Genomic DNA, 18,309 nt, shown 5'->3' on the forward strand with positions numbered 1-18,309 from the left:
GGGGTGTCCCTGGGGTCCCAGCCAGCCCTGCGACCGCACCGTGGTGACACGGTGACACGGTGACAGCTGCAGGGCAGGGCGGCTCCCTGGGGCGGGATGGGGTTAATTAGGGATTAATTATTCACGGCTGGGGGCGGCTCCAAATTAAACCGGGCTGGTGACACGGCCTGGGGAGAGCCGGTGGCACCGTGCGCCAGTGTGACAGTGGGACAGGGTGTCACCGTGTCCTGGCAGTGTCACTGTGTGCCGGGCAGTGTCACCGCGTGCTGTGTGGTGTCACCGTGTCCTGGCAGTGTCACCGTGTCCTGGCAGTGTCACCGTGTGCTGGCCGTGTCACCGTGTGCTGTGTGGTGTCCCGTGTCCTGGCAGTGTCACCGTGTGCTGGCAGTGTCACCGTGTGCTGTGCAGTGTCACTGTGTGCTGGGCAGTGTCACCCTGTGCTGGCAGTGTCACCGTGTGCTGTGTGGTGTCACCGTGTGCCGGGCAGTGTCACCGTGTGCTGGCAGTGTCACTGTGTGCTGGGCAGTGTCACCCTGTGCTGGCAGTGTCACCGTGTGCTGTGCAGTGTCACTGTGTGCTGGGCAGTGTCACCCTGTGCCGGGCAGTGTCACCGTGTGCTGGCAGTGTCACCGTGTGCTGTGCGGTGTCACCGTGTGCTGGGCAGTGTCACCCTGTGCTGGCAGTGTCACCGTGTGCCGGGCAGTGTCACCGTGTGCTGTGCGGTGTCACCGTGTGCTGGGCAGTGTCACTGTGTGCTGTGTGGTGTCACCGTGTGCCAGGGTGTCACCGTGTGCTGGCAGTGTCACCCTGTGCTGGCAGTGTCACTGTGTGCTGGGCAGTGTCACCGTGTGCTGTGCGGTGTCACCGTGTGCTGGCAGTGTCACCCTGTGCCGGGCAGTGTCACCGTGTGCTGTGCAGTGTCACCCTGTGCTGGCAGTGTCACCGTGTGCTGTGCGGTGTCACCGTGTGCTGTGCAGTGTCACCCTGTGCTGGCAGTGTCACCATGTGCTGGCAGTGTCACCGTATGCCGGGCAGTGTCACCCTGTGCCGGGCAGTGTCACCGTGTGCTGTGCAGTGTCACCGTGTGCCGGGCAGTGTCACCCTGTGCTGGCAGTGTCACCATGTGGCAGTGTTACTGCTATGCCAAGGTGGCACTGCAGTGCCAGGGTGGTGTGACCCTCCCTGGCCACCTGTGCCACGCCCTGGGGACAGGTGTGGTGACACAGCTGCCAAGCTGAGCAGTGCCATGGGGCAGTGAGGGTGGCAGTGCTGGTGGCCAAGGGATGGTGACCCCGAGGGACATAGGTGTGATGCCACCCTCATTGGAGGGACCCCAGGGGACCCAGGCGTGGTGCCACCATGGCTCAGGTGACCCAAGGGACACGGCTGTGACGGTCCCACGGCCAGAGGGATCCCGAGAGATGCAGCCGTGGTGGCACGGTGGCACGAGGGCCCCTGAGCTGGTGGCACTGCCGCTGCTGGGCGGTCCTGGTGCCATGCTCTGGTGCCGTGTCCCGGTGCCACTCCTGGTGCCACTCCCAGTGTCGTGTCCCAGTGCTGTGTCCCAGTGCCCCTCTCGGTGCCCTGTCCTGGTTCCATGTCCCGGTGCTGTGTCCCGTTGCCATGTCCCGGTGCCACTCCCAGGTCCCATGTCCTGGTGCCGTGTCCCAGTGCTGTGTCCTGGTGCCACTTCTGGTGCCATGCCCTGGTGCCGTGTCCCAGTGCCACTCTTGGTGACATGCCCCGGTGCCGTGTCCCGGTGCCACTCCCAGTGTCATGTCCTGGTGCTGTGTCCTGGTGCCCTGTTCCGGTGCCCTGTCCCAGTGCCACTCTCAGTGCCATGTCCCAGTGCCCTGTTCTGATGCCACTCCCGGTGTTGTGTCCCAGTTCCATGTCCCGGTGCCATGTCCCAGTGCCACTCCCGGTGCCCTGCCCTGGTGCTGTGTCCTGGTGCCACTCCCGGTGCCCTGTGCTGGTGCCCGGTGCCAGTGCCCTGTGCCAGTGCTGTGTCCCAGTGCCGTGTCGTGGTTCCGTGTCCCGGTGCCGTGTGCCAGGTCCCATGTCCTGGTGCTGGGTCCCGGTGCCACTCCCGGTCCCATGTCCCGGTGCCTGTCCCAGTGCCCTGTCCCAGTGCCATATCCCAGTGCCATTCCCGGTGCCACTCCTGGTGCTGTGTCCCAGGTTCCATGTCCTGGTGCCACTCCCGGTTCCATGTCCCAGTACCCTGTCCCAGTGCCACTCCCGGTGCCATGCCCCGGTTCTGTGTCCCGCTGCCATGCCCCGGTGCCACTCCCGGTGCCACTCCCGGTGCCACTCCCGCCGTGCCGCTGCCGCTGCCGCTGCCTCCGCCCGGGGAGGAGAGCAGAGCAGCTGCGGCCGTGCCCGCTGTCCCCGCTGTCCCCGCTGTCCCCGCTGCCCCTCCCGCCTGACCTCGTTTCCCGGTTATGCAACCGCGGCCGGTTCCTCTCAGCGGCGATGGCCGCAGCCCGGGCACGGCGGGCACCGCGGGCACCGCCATCCTGCCAGGGGCTCAGTGTCCCCAGGTGCCCCCGGGGCCGGTGCCACCCCTGGCAGTGGCAGCGCTGGTGGCACCGGGGGCACGGCGCGGGCGGTGCCCTGTCCTTGGGGACACGGCGAGTGTCACACGGCGAGTGTCACACGGCGAGTGTCACACGGAGCCGCGGGGCGGGCAGGGTGGGCACGGGGTGGGCACAGCCTGGGGCCACACCCGCGCCGCCTGTGCCACCCATGGGCAGGAGGAGGAGGAGGAGGAGGAGGAGGAGGAGGAGGAGGGGGCTGGGATGAAGGGCAGGGGGGGCAGCAATGAAGGGATCGATCCGAGGATGGGGGGCCGGGGAGCAGCCCCGGGATCTGGCGCTGACCGGAGCCCCCGGCCCCATGCTGGGGGACACCGGGTGTACAGGGGGTCCCTGAGGACGCTTTGGGGTGCACAGAGACCCTGGGGTGTCCCCGGGGTGTTTGGGGTCCCCCTGCTCTCTCCTTGGGGTGCACCAGACCCGGGGTGTCCATGGGGCTCCTGGGGTCTCCATGGGGTTCCTGGGGTCTCTATGGGTTTCCTGGGGTGTCTGTGGGGTACCTGGGGTCTCCGTGGGGCTCCTGGGGTGTCGATGGGGCTCTTGAGGTCTCTGTGGGGCTGAGCAGGAGCCGCCCCTCCCCCTGCAGCTGGGAATAATCGGGATTAATTACGGCTCTAATGAGGTGTGAAAGGGTTACGGCCCGGGGGACGAGCAGCGGGCACGGACACCGGGCAGGGACACCGGGCCGGGACACCGGGCAGGGACACCGGACAGGGACACCGGGCAGGGACACCGGGCACAGACACCGGACAGGGACACCGGGCGGGGACACCGGGCGGGGACACCGGACAGGGACACCGGGCGGGGACACCGGGCCGGGACACCGGGCACGGACACTGGACAGGGACACCGGGCGGGGACACCGGGCGGGGACACCGGGCCTGGCCGAGCCCGCACAGCACCCCCGGCCCCGCGGGAGGGGGCCCCGGGCTGGGCCCGTGCCCACCCAGAGCCCTCCGGCGCCGCGGGGGCTGCGTGACCCCAAAGGGAGCGTGGCAGGGACCCGGCTGGGGACAGGGGGGACAGGGCAGGCGGCCCCAGCGCGGTGCTGGCACGGGTTGGCACGGGTGGGCGGCGTGGTGGTGTCCCGAGGGTGCCACGGCGGCAGAGCCGGGTACACGACAGCGCTGTCACCACCCTGATGTCCCCGAGCCCAGGGTGTGCCAGCAGACATTGGGGTTTCTGTCACCACCCTGATGTCCCCAGGCTCGGGGTGCGCTGGGGGTTCTGCTGTGGGTGTCACCACCCTGATGCCAGCACGCACTGGGGATTCTGTCACCACCTTGATGTCCCCGAGCCCGGAGTGTGCTGGGGATTCTGTCACCACCTTGATGCCACCGAGCCCGCAGGCACTGGGGGTTCTGTCACCACCCTGATGTCCCCAAGCGTGGGGTGTCCTCGCAGGCACTGGGGATTCTCTCACCACCCCGATGTCCCCAGCCCGGGCTGTGCTGGTTGTTCTGTCACCACCCCGATGTCCCGATGCCGCTCTCCTCGGCCAGATGTGCGGCCGCGCGGGGGAAGGGCGGGGCAGGGCAGCACATCTGGCAGCTGTGCCGTGCAGAACAGTGCGCGCTCTGTGCGGTGACCGCGGCCATGACCAATGCGGGATCTCCGCTCCCGCAGCTGCTCCGGCCCCAGGGAAGCCTCGCTGCCCTTTCCCATCGAATCCGAGCCCTGCCGCATGGCCGGGGGACAGGAACCCGGGGAGGACATGGAGATGGAGGGGACAGCGGGAAGGAGATGGAGTTATTGAATGCTTGGCGGCTCACGGAGTTATTGAATGATGGCGGAACACGGCTCCCTGCTCGCAGGCTGCTGCTGGAATCCTTCCCCGGGACTGCGGCATCGGCTGCGGCTCGCCAGCCGCTCATGGGGACAGTCCTGATCCTGGGGACAGTGCTGATCACTCCTGGGGACAGTCCTGATCCCGGGGACAGTGCTGATCACTCCTGGGGACAGTCCTGATCCTGGGGCTCCCAGGGACAGTCCTACTCCGGGGACGATCCTGCTCCTGGGGACAACACTGATCCCGGGGACAATCCTGCTTTTGGGGACAATCCTGCTCTGGGGACAGGCCTGCTCACTCCCGGGGACAATTCTGCTCCTGGGGACATTCCTGCTCTGGGGACACTCCTGCTCCAGGGACAGTCCCCCACACCCTGTGCCTGCAGGAACAGGGAATGGCACCGGAGCTCGGTGTGACCCCCAGGGACACCCCGGCTCTGTGGGCACTGCCAGGGCTCGGCGAGCCACGAGTGGCCACGGCCAGCCCTGTCCTTGTGTGTCACCCACAGAGCAGGCACTGTGGGAATGGCTCCTGTCCCCATTCCTGTCCCCGTGGCAATGGAGATGTCCCTGTCCTGGCATTAACCTGTCCCCATGGCAAAGGAGATGTCCCTGTCCTGCCATTAACCTGTTCCCATTCCGTGCCCCGTGGCAACTGGGATGTCCCTGTCCTGGCATTGACCCATCCTCATGGCATTTGAGATGTCTCTGTCCTGGAATTAACATAATTAACCTGTCCCCATGGCAACTGGCATGTCACTGACCTGGCATTAACCCATCCCTATTCCCTGCCCCATGGCAATGGAGATGTCCCTGTCCTGGCATTAGCTGGGGGTGCCAGCACAGGGACAGGGCTCTGCCCCAGGGCTGCCCATGGGTAAGCACTTTTAGGTGCATTTTGCTTGGGTTGGTTTTTTTCACGTGCATTTTCCTTGGCTTGTTTTTTTCCAGGTGTATTTCATTTTCCTTGGGTTGGTTTTTTCAGGAGCATTTTTCTTGGGTTGGTTTTTTTCAGGTGCGTTTCCTTGGGTTGGTTTTATTCAGGTGCATTTTCCTTGGGTTATTTTTTATTTTTTTTTCAGGTGATTTTCCTTGGGTTCGTTTTTTTCCAGGTGCATTTTCCTTGGGTTGGTTTTTTTTCCAGGTGCATTTCCTTGGGTTGGTTTTGCCCCAGGGAATTGCAAATGGCAATCCTGATCAGGAGGGTGCAGCTCGTGTGAGCCCCATGTCCTTGCCGCAGCCTGTGTTCAGCCCAGGGGGCAATTAACAAGGGGTTAATTACCTCCCTAAGGGACACCCTTGGGTGACATGTCACAACAGCCAAAGGTGCTGCGTGCCCAAATGCACCAAATTCAGCTGAAAACCCAAATGCACCAAATTCAGCTGAAAACCCTCGTGAAGTGGTCCCTGCCTCTGTCCTGGTCCCCATCTCTCCATCCTTGTCCCCATCTCCATCCCCATTCCTATCTCCATCTCCCCATCTCTCCTCATCTCTGTCCTTATTTCCATTCCCATCCCTGTCCTCATTCCCATCCCTCTCCCCATCCCTGTCCTTATCCCAATTCCCATCTCCATCTGCCATCCCTCTTCCCATCTCTGTCCTTATCCCCATCCTCTCCCTATCCCCATCCCTGTTCTTGCTCCCATCCTTCTCCTTGTCCCCGTCCCCATCCCTGTCCTTGTCCCCATTCCCATTCCCATCTCCATCTCCCATCCTTCTCCCCATCCCTGTCCTCACTCCCATTCCCATCCCTGTCCTTTCCTCCATTCCCATCCCTGTTCTTATCCCCATTTCCATCCTTCTCCCAATCCCTATCCCCATCTCTCTCCTCATCTCTATCCTTGCTCTCATCCCTGTCCCTGTCCCCATCCGCATTCTTAAACCCATTCCCATTCCCATTCCCATTCCCATCCCCATCCCCATCCCCATCCCCATCCCTGTCCTTGTCCCCATTCCCATCCTGGTCCCTGTCCCTGCCTCTGTCCACATCCCTGTCCTTGTCCCCATCCCCATCCCTGTACTCGCTCCCATCCCTGTCCCTGTCCCCATCCCCATCCCTGTCCCCATGCCTGTCCTTGTCCCCATCATTGTCCCCTTTCCCAGCTGGAGCTGCTCTTCCCTCCAGGTTCTTCTGGCTGCCCTCCCCTGCTTGCAGCTGCTTCCCTGTCCCTGGCCACCAAAGTGTTCCTTGTCCCTGTCCCTGTCCCTGGTCATGAGGGTGTTTATTGCCCCTGGCCCTGTCCACCAGGGTGTTTGTCCCTGTCCCTGGCCACCAGGGCGTTCATTGTCCCTGTCCCTGTCGTCAGGAGAGGGCAGACCTGGGGGTGCTGGGGGTCTCTGCCACCCCCGCTCCCTCATTTCCCCGAATTCCACCCAAACTGAGCCCAGCTCCTGGTGCTGCTGCTCCTCTCAGCCTGGCCCTGCTCCTCCCTCCATCCCTGCTTGGGCTGGGACCACCAGAGCTTGGTGACCCACCACAGCCCCACCCCTGCATCCCACCACCCACCTGGGAGGCTGTGGCCTCACACCTGGCTCCAGGTGAGGGCTGAACCCCCCAGGTGTGGGCAGGAGCTCCAGGTGGGTTTGGAAAGGCTGAACCCCCATTGCAGGAGCTCCAGGTGGGTTTGGAAAGGCTGAACCCCCATTGCAGGAGCTCCAGGTGGGTTTGGAAAGGCTGAACCCCCATTGCAGGAGCTCCAGGTGGGTTTGGAAAGGCTGAACCCCCATTGCAGGAGCTCCAGGTGGGTTTTTAAGGCTGAACCCCCATTGCAGGAGCTCCAGGTGGGTTTGGAAAGGCTGAACCCCCATTGCAGGAGCTCCAGGTGGGTTTGGAAAGGCTGAATGCCCATTGCAGGAGCTCCAGGTGGGTTTTTAAGGCTGAACCCCCATTGCAGGAGCTCCAGGTGGGTTTGGAAAGGCTGAACCCCCATTGCAGGAGCTCCAGGTGGGTTTTTAAGGCTGAACCCCCATTGCAGGAGCTCCAGGTGGGTTTTTAAGGCTGAACCCCCATTGCAGGAGCTCCAGGTGGGTTTGGAAAGGCTGAACCCCCATTGCAGGAGCTCCAGGTGGGTTTTTAAGGCTGAACCCCCATTGCAGGAGCTCCAGGTGGGTTTTTAAGGCTGAACCCCCATTGCAGGAGCTCCAGGTGGGTTTGGAAAGGCTGAACCCCCACTGCAGGAGCTCCAGGTGGGTTTTTAAGGCTGAACCCCCATTGCAGGAGCTCCAGGTGGGTTTTTAAGGCTGAACCCCCATTGCAGGAGCTCCAGGTGGGTTTGGAAAGGCTGAACCCCCATTGCAGGAGCTCCAGGTAGGTTTGGAAAGGCTGAACCCCCATTGCAGGAGCTCCAGGTGGGTTTTTAAGGCTGAACCCCCATTGCAGGAGCTCCAGGTGGGTTTGGAAAGGCTGAACCCCCATTGCAGGAGCTCCAGGTGGGTTTTTAAGGCTGAAGCCCCATTGCAGGAGCTCCAGGTGGGTTTTTAAGGCTGAAGCCCCATTGCAGGAGCTCCAGGTGGGTTTGGAAAGGCTGAACCCCCATTGCAGGAGCTCCAGGTGGGTTTTTAAGGCTGAAGCCCCATTGCAGGAGCTCCAGGTGGGTTTTTAAGGCTGAAGCCCCATTGCAGGAGCTCCAGGTGGGTTTGGAAAGGCTGAACCCCCATTGCAGGAGCTCCAGGTGGGTTTGGAAAGGCTGAACCCCCATTGCAGGAGCTCCAGGTGGGTTTTTAAGGCTGAACCCCCATTGCAGGAGCTCCAGGTGGGTTTGGAAAGGCTGAACCCCCATTGCAGGAGCTCCAGGTGGGTTTTTAAGGCTGAACCCCCCAGGTTTTGTGCAGGGGTGACCCTGGGGGCTGCTCCCCTCTGTTCCATGCACGGGGAGGGACAGAGCCAGGGGCAGTGACCCCGTGGGGGTGACAGTGACCCCGTGCGGGTGACAGCAGCTCTGTTGGGGGGACCCTGGCAGGGAGCAGCACACAGAGCCACCAGCAGTGTCCTTTCAGGTGTTATTTTTGTTTTTTAAGCCTGCCTGAGCGGCTGAGCCGGGCGGGAACACACCGAGGGTGCATGCAATGGCCTGAGGGGCAGGAGAGGCCTCGGGACAGCTCCCGGTGCTGGCTCCAGGTGGTGGAGATCGGTCACAGTTGCACGATGGTGATGGATGGGCCGGAACGGCCTCTTCTGAGGGGGGAGACGTCCCTCGGTCGCAGGAGCATCCTCCGAGCCTGCGGCACCGGGAACACCGTCAGGGTCTGCGGGGATCCTGCAGAAATCACCCAGAAATCCCACAGAGACCCTGCAGAGACCCTGCAGAGATCCCACAGAAATCCTGCAGGGACTCTGCAGAAATCACCCAGAAATCCTGCAGAGATCCCGCAGAAATCCCACAGAGACCCTGCAGAGACACTGCAGAAATCCCACAGAGACCCTGCAGAGACACTGCAGAAATCCCACAGAAATCCTGCAGAGATCCCGCAGAATGCCCACATGGACCCTGCAGTGATACCACAGAGATCACAGAGACCCCAACCCACAGAAATCCTGAAGAAATCCCTCAGAGATCCTGCAGAGATCCCACAGCAATCCTGCAGTGATCCCATAGACCCCACAGAGACCCCGCAGAGATCCCATAGAAATCCCCCAGAAATCCCAATGAAATCCCCCAGAAATCCTGCCCAGCCCCAGGGCCAGCAGTGCTGGGAGCTGGGGAGGGAATGGAGCCCCAGGAGGGGCTGAGGGAGCTGGGAAGGGAATGGAGCCCCAGGAGAGGCTGAGGGAGCTGGGAAGGGAATGGAGCCCCAGGAGAGGCTGAGGGAGCTGGGAAGGGAATGGAGCCCCAGGAGAGGCTGAGGGAGCTGGGAAGGGGCTCAGCCTGGAGAAAAGGAGGCTCAGGGGGGACCTTGTGGCTCTGCACAAGTCCCTGACAGGAGGGGACAGCCAGGGAACAGGGACAGGACAAGGGGGAATGGCCTCAGGCTGGGCCAGGGCAGGCTCAGGGTGGACACCAGGAGGAATTTCTGCATGGAAAGGGTGCTCAGGCCTTGGCAGGGGCTGCCCAGGGAGGTTGGCAGTGCCCATCCCTGCAGGTGTCCCCTGGATGTGGCACTGGGTGCCCTGGGCTGGGCACAAGGTGGGCATTGGGCACAGCTGGGCTGGGTGTACTGGGAGGGATTTTCCACCCTGAATGATCCTGGAGCTCTGTGAGGTTCCACCAATCTCTGCCTGGAGCTGTTTGCAGTTCAGATCTCTGGGAATGACCTTCCCCAGGCACTCAGTGATGGTTTGGGGTCATTTTCAGCAGGAGGAGCCCCCAGCTCTCTGCCCTGCAGCAGCTGCTCTGGACAAGGGGAAATGGGCTCAGGGCAGGCTCAGGGTGGGCACCAGGAGGAATTTCCGCATGGAAAGGGGGCTCAGGCCTTGGCACTGCTCAGGGAGGTTTGGATTCTCCATCCCTGGAGGGTTTCAAAGCCCTGTGGCACTTGGGGACAGGGAAAACCTCGGGTCACCAAGTGCAATCCCCACCTTGTCCCCACCTTGTCCCTTGAGTGCCACCCCCAAACCTCCCTGGGCAGCCCCTGCCAGGGCCTGACCCCCTTTCATGGGGAAATTCTCCCTGCTGGAAGAGCCACCACGGTGTAATGGGTTATTTTTGCTCTCCTTTTGTCCTTTCCCATTTTTCTGTAGGATCCAGGAGCCTGGCTGGTTCCTCTCCCTCGTTTCTCATGGTCTCTCATTCACTGTCATTCTCTCATGTGCTGGAGGCCCCTCTGGGCTCTGAGGGGGGGAAATTGGGGCTCCCCCTGTCCCCTCCAGCCCTGGGGGTGGCAGGGTCACTCATGTCCCTTTCTCCAAAGCCTTTCAGGGGTGAGGACAGCCTCACTCTGTGGCTGCCCGCGCTGCCTCCCCCTCCAGCGCTGCAATTTCACTCCTTCTTGAGTTACCAGATTGTTTCCCAGATCAGGCAGGACTTGAATTCCTAATGCAAAAGCTGCCAGAAAGGCTCCTGAGCCCCTCTGGGGCTCTCTCCTTGCACTGCTGGGAGGTGGGGAAAAGGGCAAATCCCCTTTTTCCACTCGGCAGAGGATGTTTGGTGCGAGCTGCTGCTGGGACTGTCCCACAGAATCCTGCTCTGCATCCAGAACTGACCCTCCTGGCCCCTGGGGATCAGGGAGAGGTGGAAGCTTTGTCCTGCCTGGTGCCTGCCGTCCCCAGGGAGAGGGAGGGGGTCCCACAGGAAGGTCCCTGCTGTCCCCGTGTCCTGCTGTCCCCATGCCCTGCTGTCCCCATGTCCTGCTGTCCCCGTGTCCCTGCTGTCCCCGTGTCCCTGCTGTCCCCATGCCCTGCTGTCCCCTCTGGTGCATCCCCTGCTGTCCCCATGCCCTGCTGTCCCCTCTGGCTGTCCCCATGTCCCTGCTGTCCCCATGTCCCTGCTGTCCCCGTGTCCTGCTGTCCCCATGCCCTGCTGTCCCCTCTGGTGCATCCAGGCAGGATTTTCTGCCTCCTGCCCACCGGGACTGGCGATGGGCATTGTGGCACACTTCCAGAGGCTGAGGAAACCCGAGCCTGCTCCTCGCAGCTCTTCAGGTGGGGGAGATAAGGATCTCCCTGGAGACTCTGCAGGCTCCAGCCCTGCCCTCCTCCCCTCCCTGCACCTGTCTGTCTGTCTGTCCGTCTGTCCGTCTGTTGTGCCTGGTTATTAACTCACAGCCTGCCTTTCTGGGGGCAGACAGGGTATTTTTGGTCTGTCTGGACAGCGCCCATCACCACGGGCTCCTGTTTCCTCTCCTTACAGAAGGGACAATAAAAGGGGAGAAGGGACAATAAATGGGAGAAAAGGCTGTCAGGGATGGGGGCGATGGTGTTTGCCCACCCTGGGGAGAGCTCAGAGCCCCTGGCAGGGCCTGAAGGGGCTCCAGGAGAGCTGCAGAGGGACTGGGGACAAGGATGGAGGGACAGGAGCCAGGGAATGGCTCCCAGTGCCAGAGGGCAGGGCTGGATGGGATCTTGGGAATGAGGAATTGTTCCCTGGCAGGGTGGGCAGGCCCTGGCACAGGGTGCCCACCCTGGATCCCTGGCAGTGCCCAAGGCCAGGCTGGACCATTCTGGGACAGTGGGAGGTGTCCCTGCCATGACAGGGGTGGCACTGGATGGGATTTAAGCTCCCTTCCCACCCAACCCATTCCATAATTCTGAGGAAAACATCCTTTTGAGTGGAGGGATGGGCAGGAGGGACCTTCCTGGTGCAGAAACAGGACAAGAGCAGGGGGGGACAGGAGCCCCAGGAGCTGCTGGGGGTGGGACAGGTGTCCATCCTTACCTGAGCTGCTGTCCAGCCTGTGCTCCCTCCTAACCTGCAAAGAGGGAAGGACAGGTTAGCACGGGGAGCATTTCCAGTCCCACGAAATGAGGATCTGTCCTCAGCTCTTACTGCTGCAGGGGGACAGAATTCCCTTTATTCCTGCCCCTTCTCCCCAGGTGTCACACACATGTTTTATGGAAAATCCTTTCCTTAGGGTTTTCCTCCTGAGAAGCTGAGATGCCTCAGGAACAAAATGTGAACAATGGTTATCTGCTGCTGTGGAATGCAACAGGTGCATCTGGGATTGGTCTCATGGGGTGGTTTCTAATTAATGGCCAATCACAGTCAGCTGGCTCAGACAGAGAGTCTGAGCCACAAGCCTTTGTGATCATTCCTTTTCTATTCTTAGCTGGCCCTCTGATGAAATCCTTTCTTCTATTCTTTTAGTATAGTTTTGATACAATATATATCATAAAATAATATAATATATATAATAAAATATAATAAAATGTATATAATAAAATAATATCATATATATCATAAAGTCAGCCTTCTGAAACATGGAGTCAGATCCTCTTCCCTCACCCTGAGACCCCTGTGAACACCACACACCCAGGCACCACAGAGAACAAAGATCCTGCCTCAGTTTCCCTGTTATTCACACTCTGGGCTTTGATCCCGGTGCCCTCAGCCCTTGCAGGTGCCACCTCCATGGCTGCCATGGTCCCTCCCTGTCCCTGCTGTCCTGGGCAGCCCAGCTGGGCCCGGGGTGGCCTCTCTGGTGCCAGGCACAGGGGCAGGGCTGTGCCCTCCTCGCCAGGAGTGCCACAGGAACCACAGAGCCTGACAGGGACACGTCACTGCTGCGGGGTCACCTCGGTGTCCCCGTGCCAGGCTGCCCCTGCCAGCCTGTCCTGGCACCTGGGCACCTTCCCAGGGCTTGGCCCTGCCCCTGCTGAGCTGCACGAGGGTCTCACAGGGCGTTTCTCCAGCCTGGAGAGGTCCCAGGGGCACAGCCACCTCTGCCAGCTCGGTGTCACCCCAAACATGCCAGGGACTGTCCTCTGGGGACAGGGGGATGCAGGAGCTCAGCTTTGGCCAGGATGGGCAGGGGCATTCCATGGAACCCCAGAGTGACCTCAGAGCCCCCCCAGTGCCAGCCCTGCCATGGCAGGGACACCTGGGACTGTGCCAGGGTGTGCCAGTGTCCAGCCTGGCCCTGGGCACTGCCAGGGATGCAGGGTGGGCACCCTGTGCCAGGGCTGGAATTTCAAACTGGGTATTTTTGTTCAGGAAATGCGACGGATCAGAAAACTCTGCTGTTCCCAGCAGTCTGAGCAGAACCCAGGGGCTTGCTCCCCCTTGCAGTGGTGTCAGGGCTACAAAACCCAAATGGGCAGCAAGGAAGGGACAAGGACGTGGTGGTGAGTGTCAGGTGACACTGGGTTCACACCAGCCACCAAGAGGAACGTGGTGCCTGGGGGAGAAGCAGCAGGACCTGGCCAGCCCCTGGCAGAGCTGCTCCCACCTGGGATGACACCTGGCAGGGGAAGGTGTGCATGCACAGAGCCAGGATCCACGTGGAGCAGCACCAAGGCTGGGCTGCCATGGTGTGGCATCTGTGCCAGCCCCAGGATGGGATATGGAGGAGGCTCTGCCAGCTCCCAGCTGTGCCCCCAGAGCCTGGAGACCCCGGGGACACCTCTGGGGACACTGCTCTGGGATCCCAAACCACAGGGCATGCACTGAGTGGGATTTGTGACACAAACCAAAGCGGGAAACGTGTGTGCAACAAATCCTCCTCATGCAGGATTTCATCCCCCAAATCCAGCCCTGCTCCACTGAAGGTCAGCCTCTCCAGCAGGGAGGGGGTGCTGGGGTTCATTAATTGGGAATAAAACAAAAACACAGCAGAGAAATAGGAAATAACCACGTGGAGAAACTCGTGAGGAAGCCCAATGATGATGCTGTCCCTAGGAGTGGCTTTAAATCAAAACAAGGTCGATTAGGAATAGATATTGGGCAGGAATTGTTCCCTGGGAGGGTGGGCAGGCCCTGGGTGCCCAGAGAAGCGCCCCTGGCTCCCTGGCAGTGCCCAAGGCCAGGCTGGGTTCTGGGAGCAGCCTGGCACAGTGGAAGAGTCCCTGGCATGGCAGGGGTGGCACTGGGTGGGCTCTGAGGTCCCTTCCCCATCCAAACCACTCTGGGGTGATTCTCTAAATCTATGGCAGTGAGGACCAGCCCCTGCCTTGGTTTTGGTGGGGTGCAGGGGCTGGGGACCCCCTGAGCTGCTTTTTCCTCTTGTTCACCCCAAAATGAGAACACTGCTGGACCAGGGCTGCTGCCAGAGCTGAACCTGGGGCTCCCCAGCCCTGCAGCCCCCTGGCCACAGCTCCCTGCAGGTGACCTGGCTCTGGTGTCATCCCTCCCTGCTGTCCCCCAGCCCCTGCAGCTCCACATTGATCATTCCTGGATCTCCCTGCCAGAGGCTGACCTCACCGGCTCTGGGACTGCAATAAAGTGCTTTTTTCCCTGGCAGGGACAGTATTTACATTCCACACCGAGGCTCTTGGACCCGGCTCTGCTCTTGGACCCGGCTCTGCTCTTGGACACGTCTGGGCTGGAGTAACTGGGGAGAGTTTGTGCTCCATCCCTGCTCCATCCACCATCTGCCGTGCCTCAGCCTCCCCCTGCCCCGTTTCCCATGCCAGACACAATGCATATTTGGAAAAAGCCGCGCGGATCATCTGCTAAGCATCTCAAATATTCCAGTGATGAGGAATGTTCTGGGGCAGAGAGGGTCCTGAGAGCTGGTTCTGCTCTGAAAAACTCCTGTTTGAGCCAAAATCCAACTCCCCACCGCGCTCAGCCATGGGTGGGCAGAGGAACAGAGCGGTTCCAAACACCTGGGTGCCCGGCACGAGGCAGGGGTGGGAAAGCCCAGGGCAATGAGCTGTGCGGGGAGCGACGCCGCAGCAGCTGAGCCAGCAGGAAACGTGTGTGTAACAAAAGCAGCCTCCAAAGCCTGCTCTGTGGATGCTGCAGTGGGGTTTGGCTCGAGCGAGACAAACGCCGGGGCTGATTCACACCCGGCCAAGGCTGTTCCTCTGTTTGGGCTTGGAACGTCCAGAGCAGGAGGCAGGAGAGCCCTGAGGGAGGTCCTGGCCCTGGGAGGAGCCTCCTGGTGGCTCCTGGAGCGTGAGGAGAGGAGCAGATGCTGGCACTGCCTCCCTCGGGCTGCCCTGACAACCCTGAGGCCACCAGGATCCCTCCCAGCTCTGGGAGAACTCCTGGGATGGACACGGGCTCCTCAGCACAGGGGGAGAGCCTGGGGCACCAGGGACACAGCGGTGACAGGGAGGGACCTCCTGAGACACTGGTGGCGCTGCCTCCGGGATCCCCATTGGCACAGGGACACTTGTCCTGCCGAGGTCACCATGGGATGGATCCCCATTGGCACAGGGACACTTGTCCTGCCAGGGTCACCATGGGATGGATCCCCATTGGCACAGGGACACTTGTCCTGCCGAGGTCACCATGGGATGGATCCCCATTGGCACAGGGACACTTGTCCTGCCAGGGTCACCATGGGATGGATCCCCATTGGCACAGGGACACTTGTCCTGCCAAGGTCACCAAGGGATGGATCCCCATTGGCACAGGGACACTTGTCCTGCCAGGGTCACCATGGGATGGATCCCCAGGGGCACAGGGACACTTGTCCTGCCAGGGTCACCATGGGATGGATCCCCAGGGGCACAGGGACACTTGTCCTGCCAGGGTCACCATGGGATGGATCCCCAGGGGCACAGGGACACTTGTCCTGCCAGGGTCACCATGGGATGGATCCCCAGGGGCACAGGGACACTTGTCCTGCCAGGGTCACCATGGGATGGATGCCCATTGGCACAGGGACACTTGTCCTGCCAGGGTCACCATGGGATGGATGCCCATTGGCACAGGGACACTTGTCCTGCCAGGGTCACCATGGGATGGATCCCCAGGGGCACAGGGACACTTGTCCTGCCAAGGTCACCATGGGATGGATCCCCAGGGGCACAGGGACACTTGTCCTGCCAAGGTCACCATGGGATGGATCCCCAGGGGCACCTGCACCCAGGGCCATCCACCTGCACCCAGGGCCATCCACCTGATCCAGGGCCATCCACCTGCACCCAGGGACATCCACCTGCACCCAGATCCATCCACCTGCATCCAGATCCATCCACCTGCACCCGGGGACATCCACCTGCACCCAGGGCCATCCACCTGCACCCGGGGACATCCACCTGCACCTGGGGACATCCACCTGCACCCAGGGACATCCACCTGCACCCGGAGCCATCCACCTGCACCCAGGGACATCCACCTGCACCCAGGGACATCCACCTGCACCCGGAGCCATCCACCTGCACCCAGGGACATCCACCTGCACCCAGAGCCACCTGCACCCAGGGCCATCCACCTGCACCCAGAGCCATCCACCTGCACCCGGGGACATCCACCTGCACCCAGGGCTATCCACCTGCACCCAGGGACATCCACCTGCACCCAGAGCCATCCACCTGCACCCAGAGCCATCCACCTGCACCTGGGGACATCCACCTGCACCCAGATCCATCCACCTGCACCCAGAGCCATCCACCTGCACCCAGGGACATCCACCTGCACCCAGAGCCACCTGCACCCAGGGCTATCCACCTGCACCCAGAGCCATCCACCTGCACCCAGAGCCATCCACCTGCACCCAGGGACATCCACCTGCACCCGGGGACATCCACCTGCACCCAGAGCCATCCACCTGCACCCAGGGACATCCACCTGCACCCGGGGACATCCACCTGCACCCAGAGCCATCCACCTGCACCCAGGGACATCCACCTGCACCCGGGGACATCCACCTGCACCCAGAGCCACCTGCACCCAGAGCCATCCACCTGCACCCAGAGCCACCTGCACCCAGAGCCACCTGCACCCAGGGACATCCACCTGCACCCAGAGCCATCCACCTGCACCCAGAGCCATCCACCTGCACCCAGGGCTATCCACCTGCACCCAGGGACATCCACCTGCACCCAGGGACATCCACCTGCACCTGGGGACATCCACCTGCACCCAGGGACATCCACCTGCACCCAGAGCCACCTGCACCCAGAGCCATCCACCTGCACCCAGAGCCACCTGCACCCAGGGACATCCACCTGCACCCAGAGCCACCTGCACCCAGAGCCACCTGCACCCAGGGACATCCACCTGCACCCAGGGCCATCCACCTGCACCCAGGGACATCCACCTGCACCCAGAGCCATCCACCTGCACCCAGGGACATCCACCTGCACCCGGGGACATCCACCTGCACCTGGGGACATCCACCTGCACCCAGAGCCACCTGCACCCAGGGACATCCACCTGCACCCAGGGACATCCACCTGCACCCAGGGACATCCACCTGCACCCAGAGGCCCCCTTGGGGTGCGAAGGGAGCCAGTGAAGCCCCAGAGGAGCGATCAGAAAACGCTGCAGAGCTCTCAGACAGGTTTGTCCCCTCACCTCGATCCTTTCCATTCTGCAGCTTCTCTGTTTCTTCCTCGTCTTCTTCCTCTGCTTCAGGAAAAAACACAAAGAGGAAAAACAGACATGAGACAGGGGGGTGAGAGGAGAGAGGCAATTGTGGAATTGTTGGGGGTGGAAAATCCCTCAGATCATCGAGTCCACTTGTCTCCCCAGTTCCCAAGGCCACCAGTGCCCCATGTCCCCAAGTGCCACATCCACAGGGCCTTTGAACCCCTTCAGGGTTTTTATTTTATTTATTTATTTATTTTTATTATTTTAAAAATATAATAAATATAATTTTATTATATTTTATGTGGTAACTGGAGGGGAATATCAAATGCAGGCTGAACTAAAGAAGCATGGTTGCACCATGAGGTCTGATTTTTGAATTTACTGTGATAAGGAGGAACATCTTCAATTAAACATTGATTTTCCCCTGCATTAATTAAATTTGCAGAGGAATTAATTAAATTAAATTAATTAAATATTAAATATTTATATATTATATATTTTATAAATATTAGAAACAATAAATTATATATAATATATAGACATATAAATATTATACATTATGTATAATTGTATGTTATATATAAATATTATATTAGATATAATAAGTTATATATAATAATATATAAATATTATATTATATTATATTATATTATATTATATTATATTATATTATATATTTAATTAAATTAAATTAAAATTAATTAAATCATTAAATTTAAAGATAAATTAAATAAATCAAATTTGACACAATAGGTCATGTACATAGAGCCAAGTCTCTCCAATCCTTGAGGCTCAGAAGATGCCTTGGGAAGGTGAGGAACCCACTGTTCCCAGACACCCACAGGAATATAAAGATTATTTGGGGACGATCCATAAATGTGCCTGATATTTGAATATCTCTTGGGATTGGCCAAACACCCACTGGTTTTGGCCAAAACCACCAACCAAACAGGTGGGAAATGTTTTTTTGGGGGGTCATGTTGGACAAATATTTGCTATCTAAACCTGAAGCATCAGCTGAAGTCACCCAAACACTCATTTCAGATTGGCTACAGCAGCTGGAGAA

At 60.1% G+C, this 18,309-nt stretch overlaps 1 protein-coding gene across 5 annotated transcripts in view; it reads right to left on the reverse strand.

The window, feature by feature from the left end:
* Window positions 1-8,368: 8,368 nt before the first annotated feature.
* DTNB (dystrobrevin beta) overlaps window positions 8,369-18,309 on the reverse strand; it is a 155,666-nt gene continuing 145,725 nt past the window's right edge. For 3 of the 5 annotated variants that reach the window (XM_054293482.1, XM_054293487.1, XM_054293486.1), the window contains 3 exons: window positions 17,229-17,282; window positions 11,697-11,730; window positions 8,369-8,604 (listed from right to left, as the gene is read on the reverse strand). In XM_054293482.1, the coding sequence (XP_054149457.1) occupies window positions 11,726-11,730; window positions 17,229-17,282 (59 nt within the window). In that variant the 3' untranslated portion in view covers window positions 8,369-8,604; window positions 11,697-11,725. Of the gene's footprint in view, window positions 8,643-11,696; window positions 11,731-17,228; window positions 17,283-18,309 lie in introns of all 5 variants that reach the window. The other 2 variants (XM_054293485.1, XM_054293483.1) reach the window with 2 other exon arrangements.

This window comes from Melozone crissalis, unplaced genomic scaffold (genome assembly GCF_028551555.1).
Source record: "Melozone crissalis strain CALT ecotype California unplaced genomic scaffold, PUWL_Pcris_2 ptg000150l_1, whole genome shotgun sequence".
NCBI classification, from domain to species: Eukaryota; Metazoa; Chordata; class Aves; order Passeriformes; family Passerellidae; genus Melozone; species Melozone crissalis.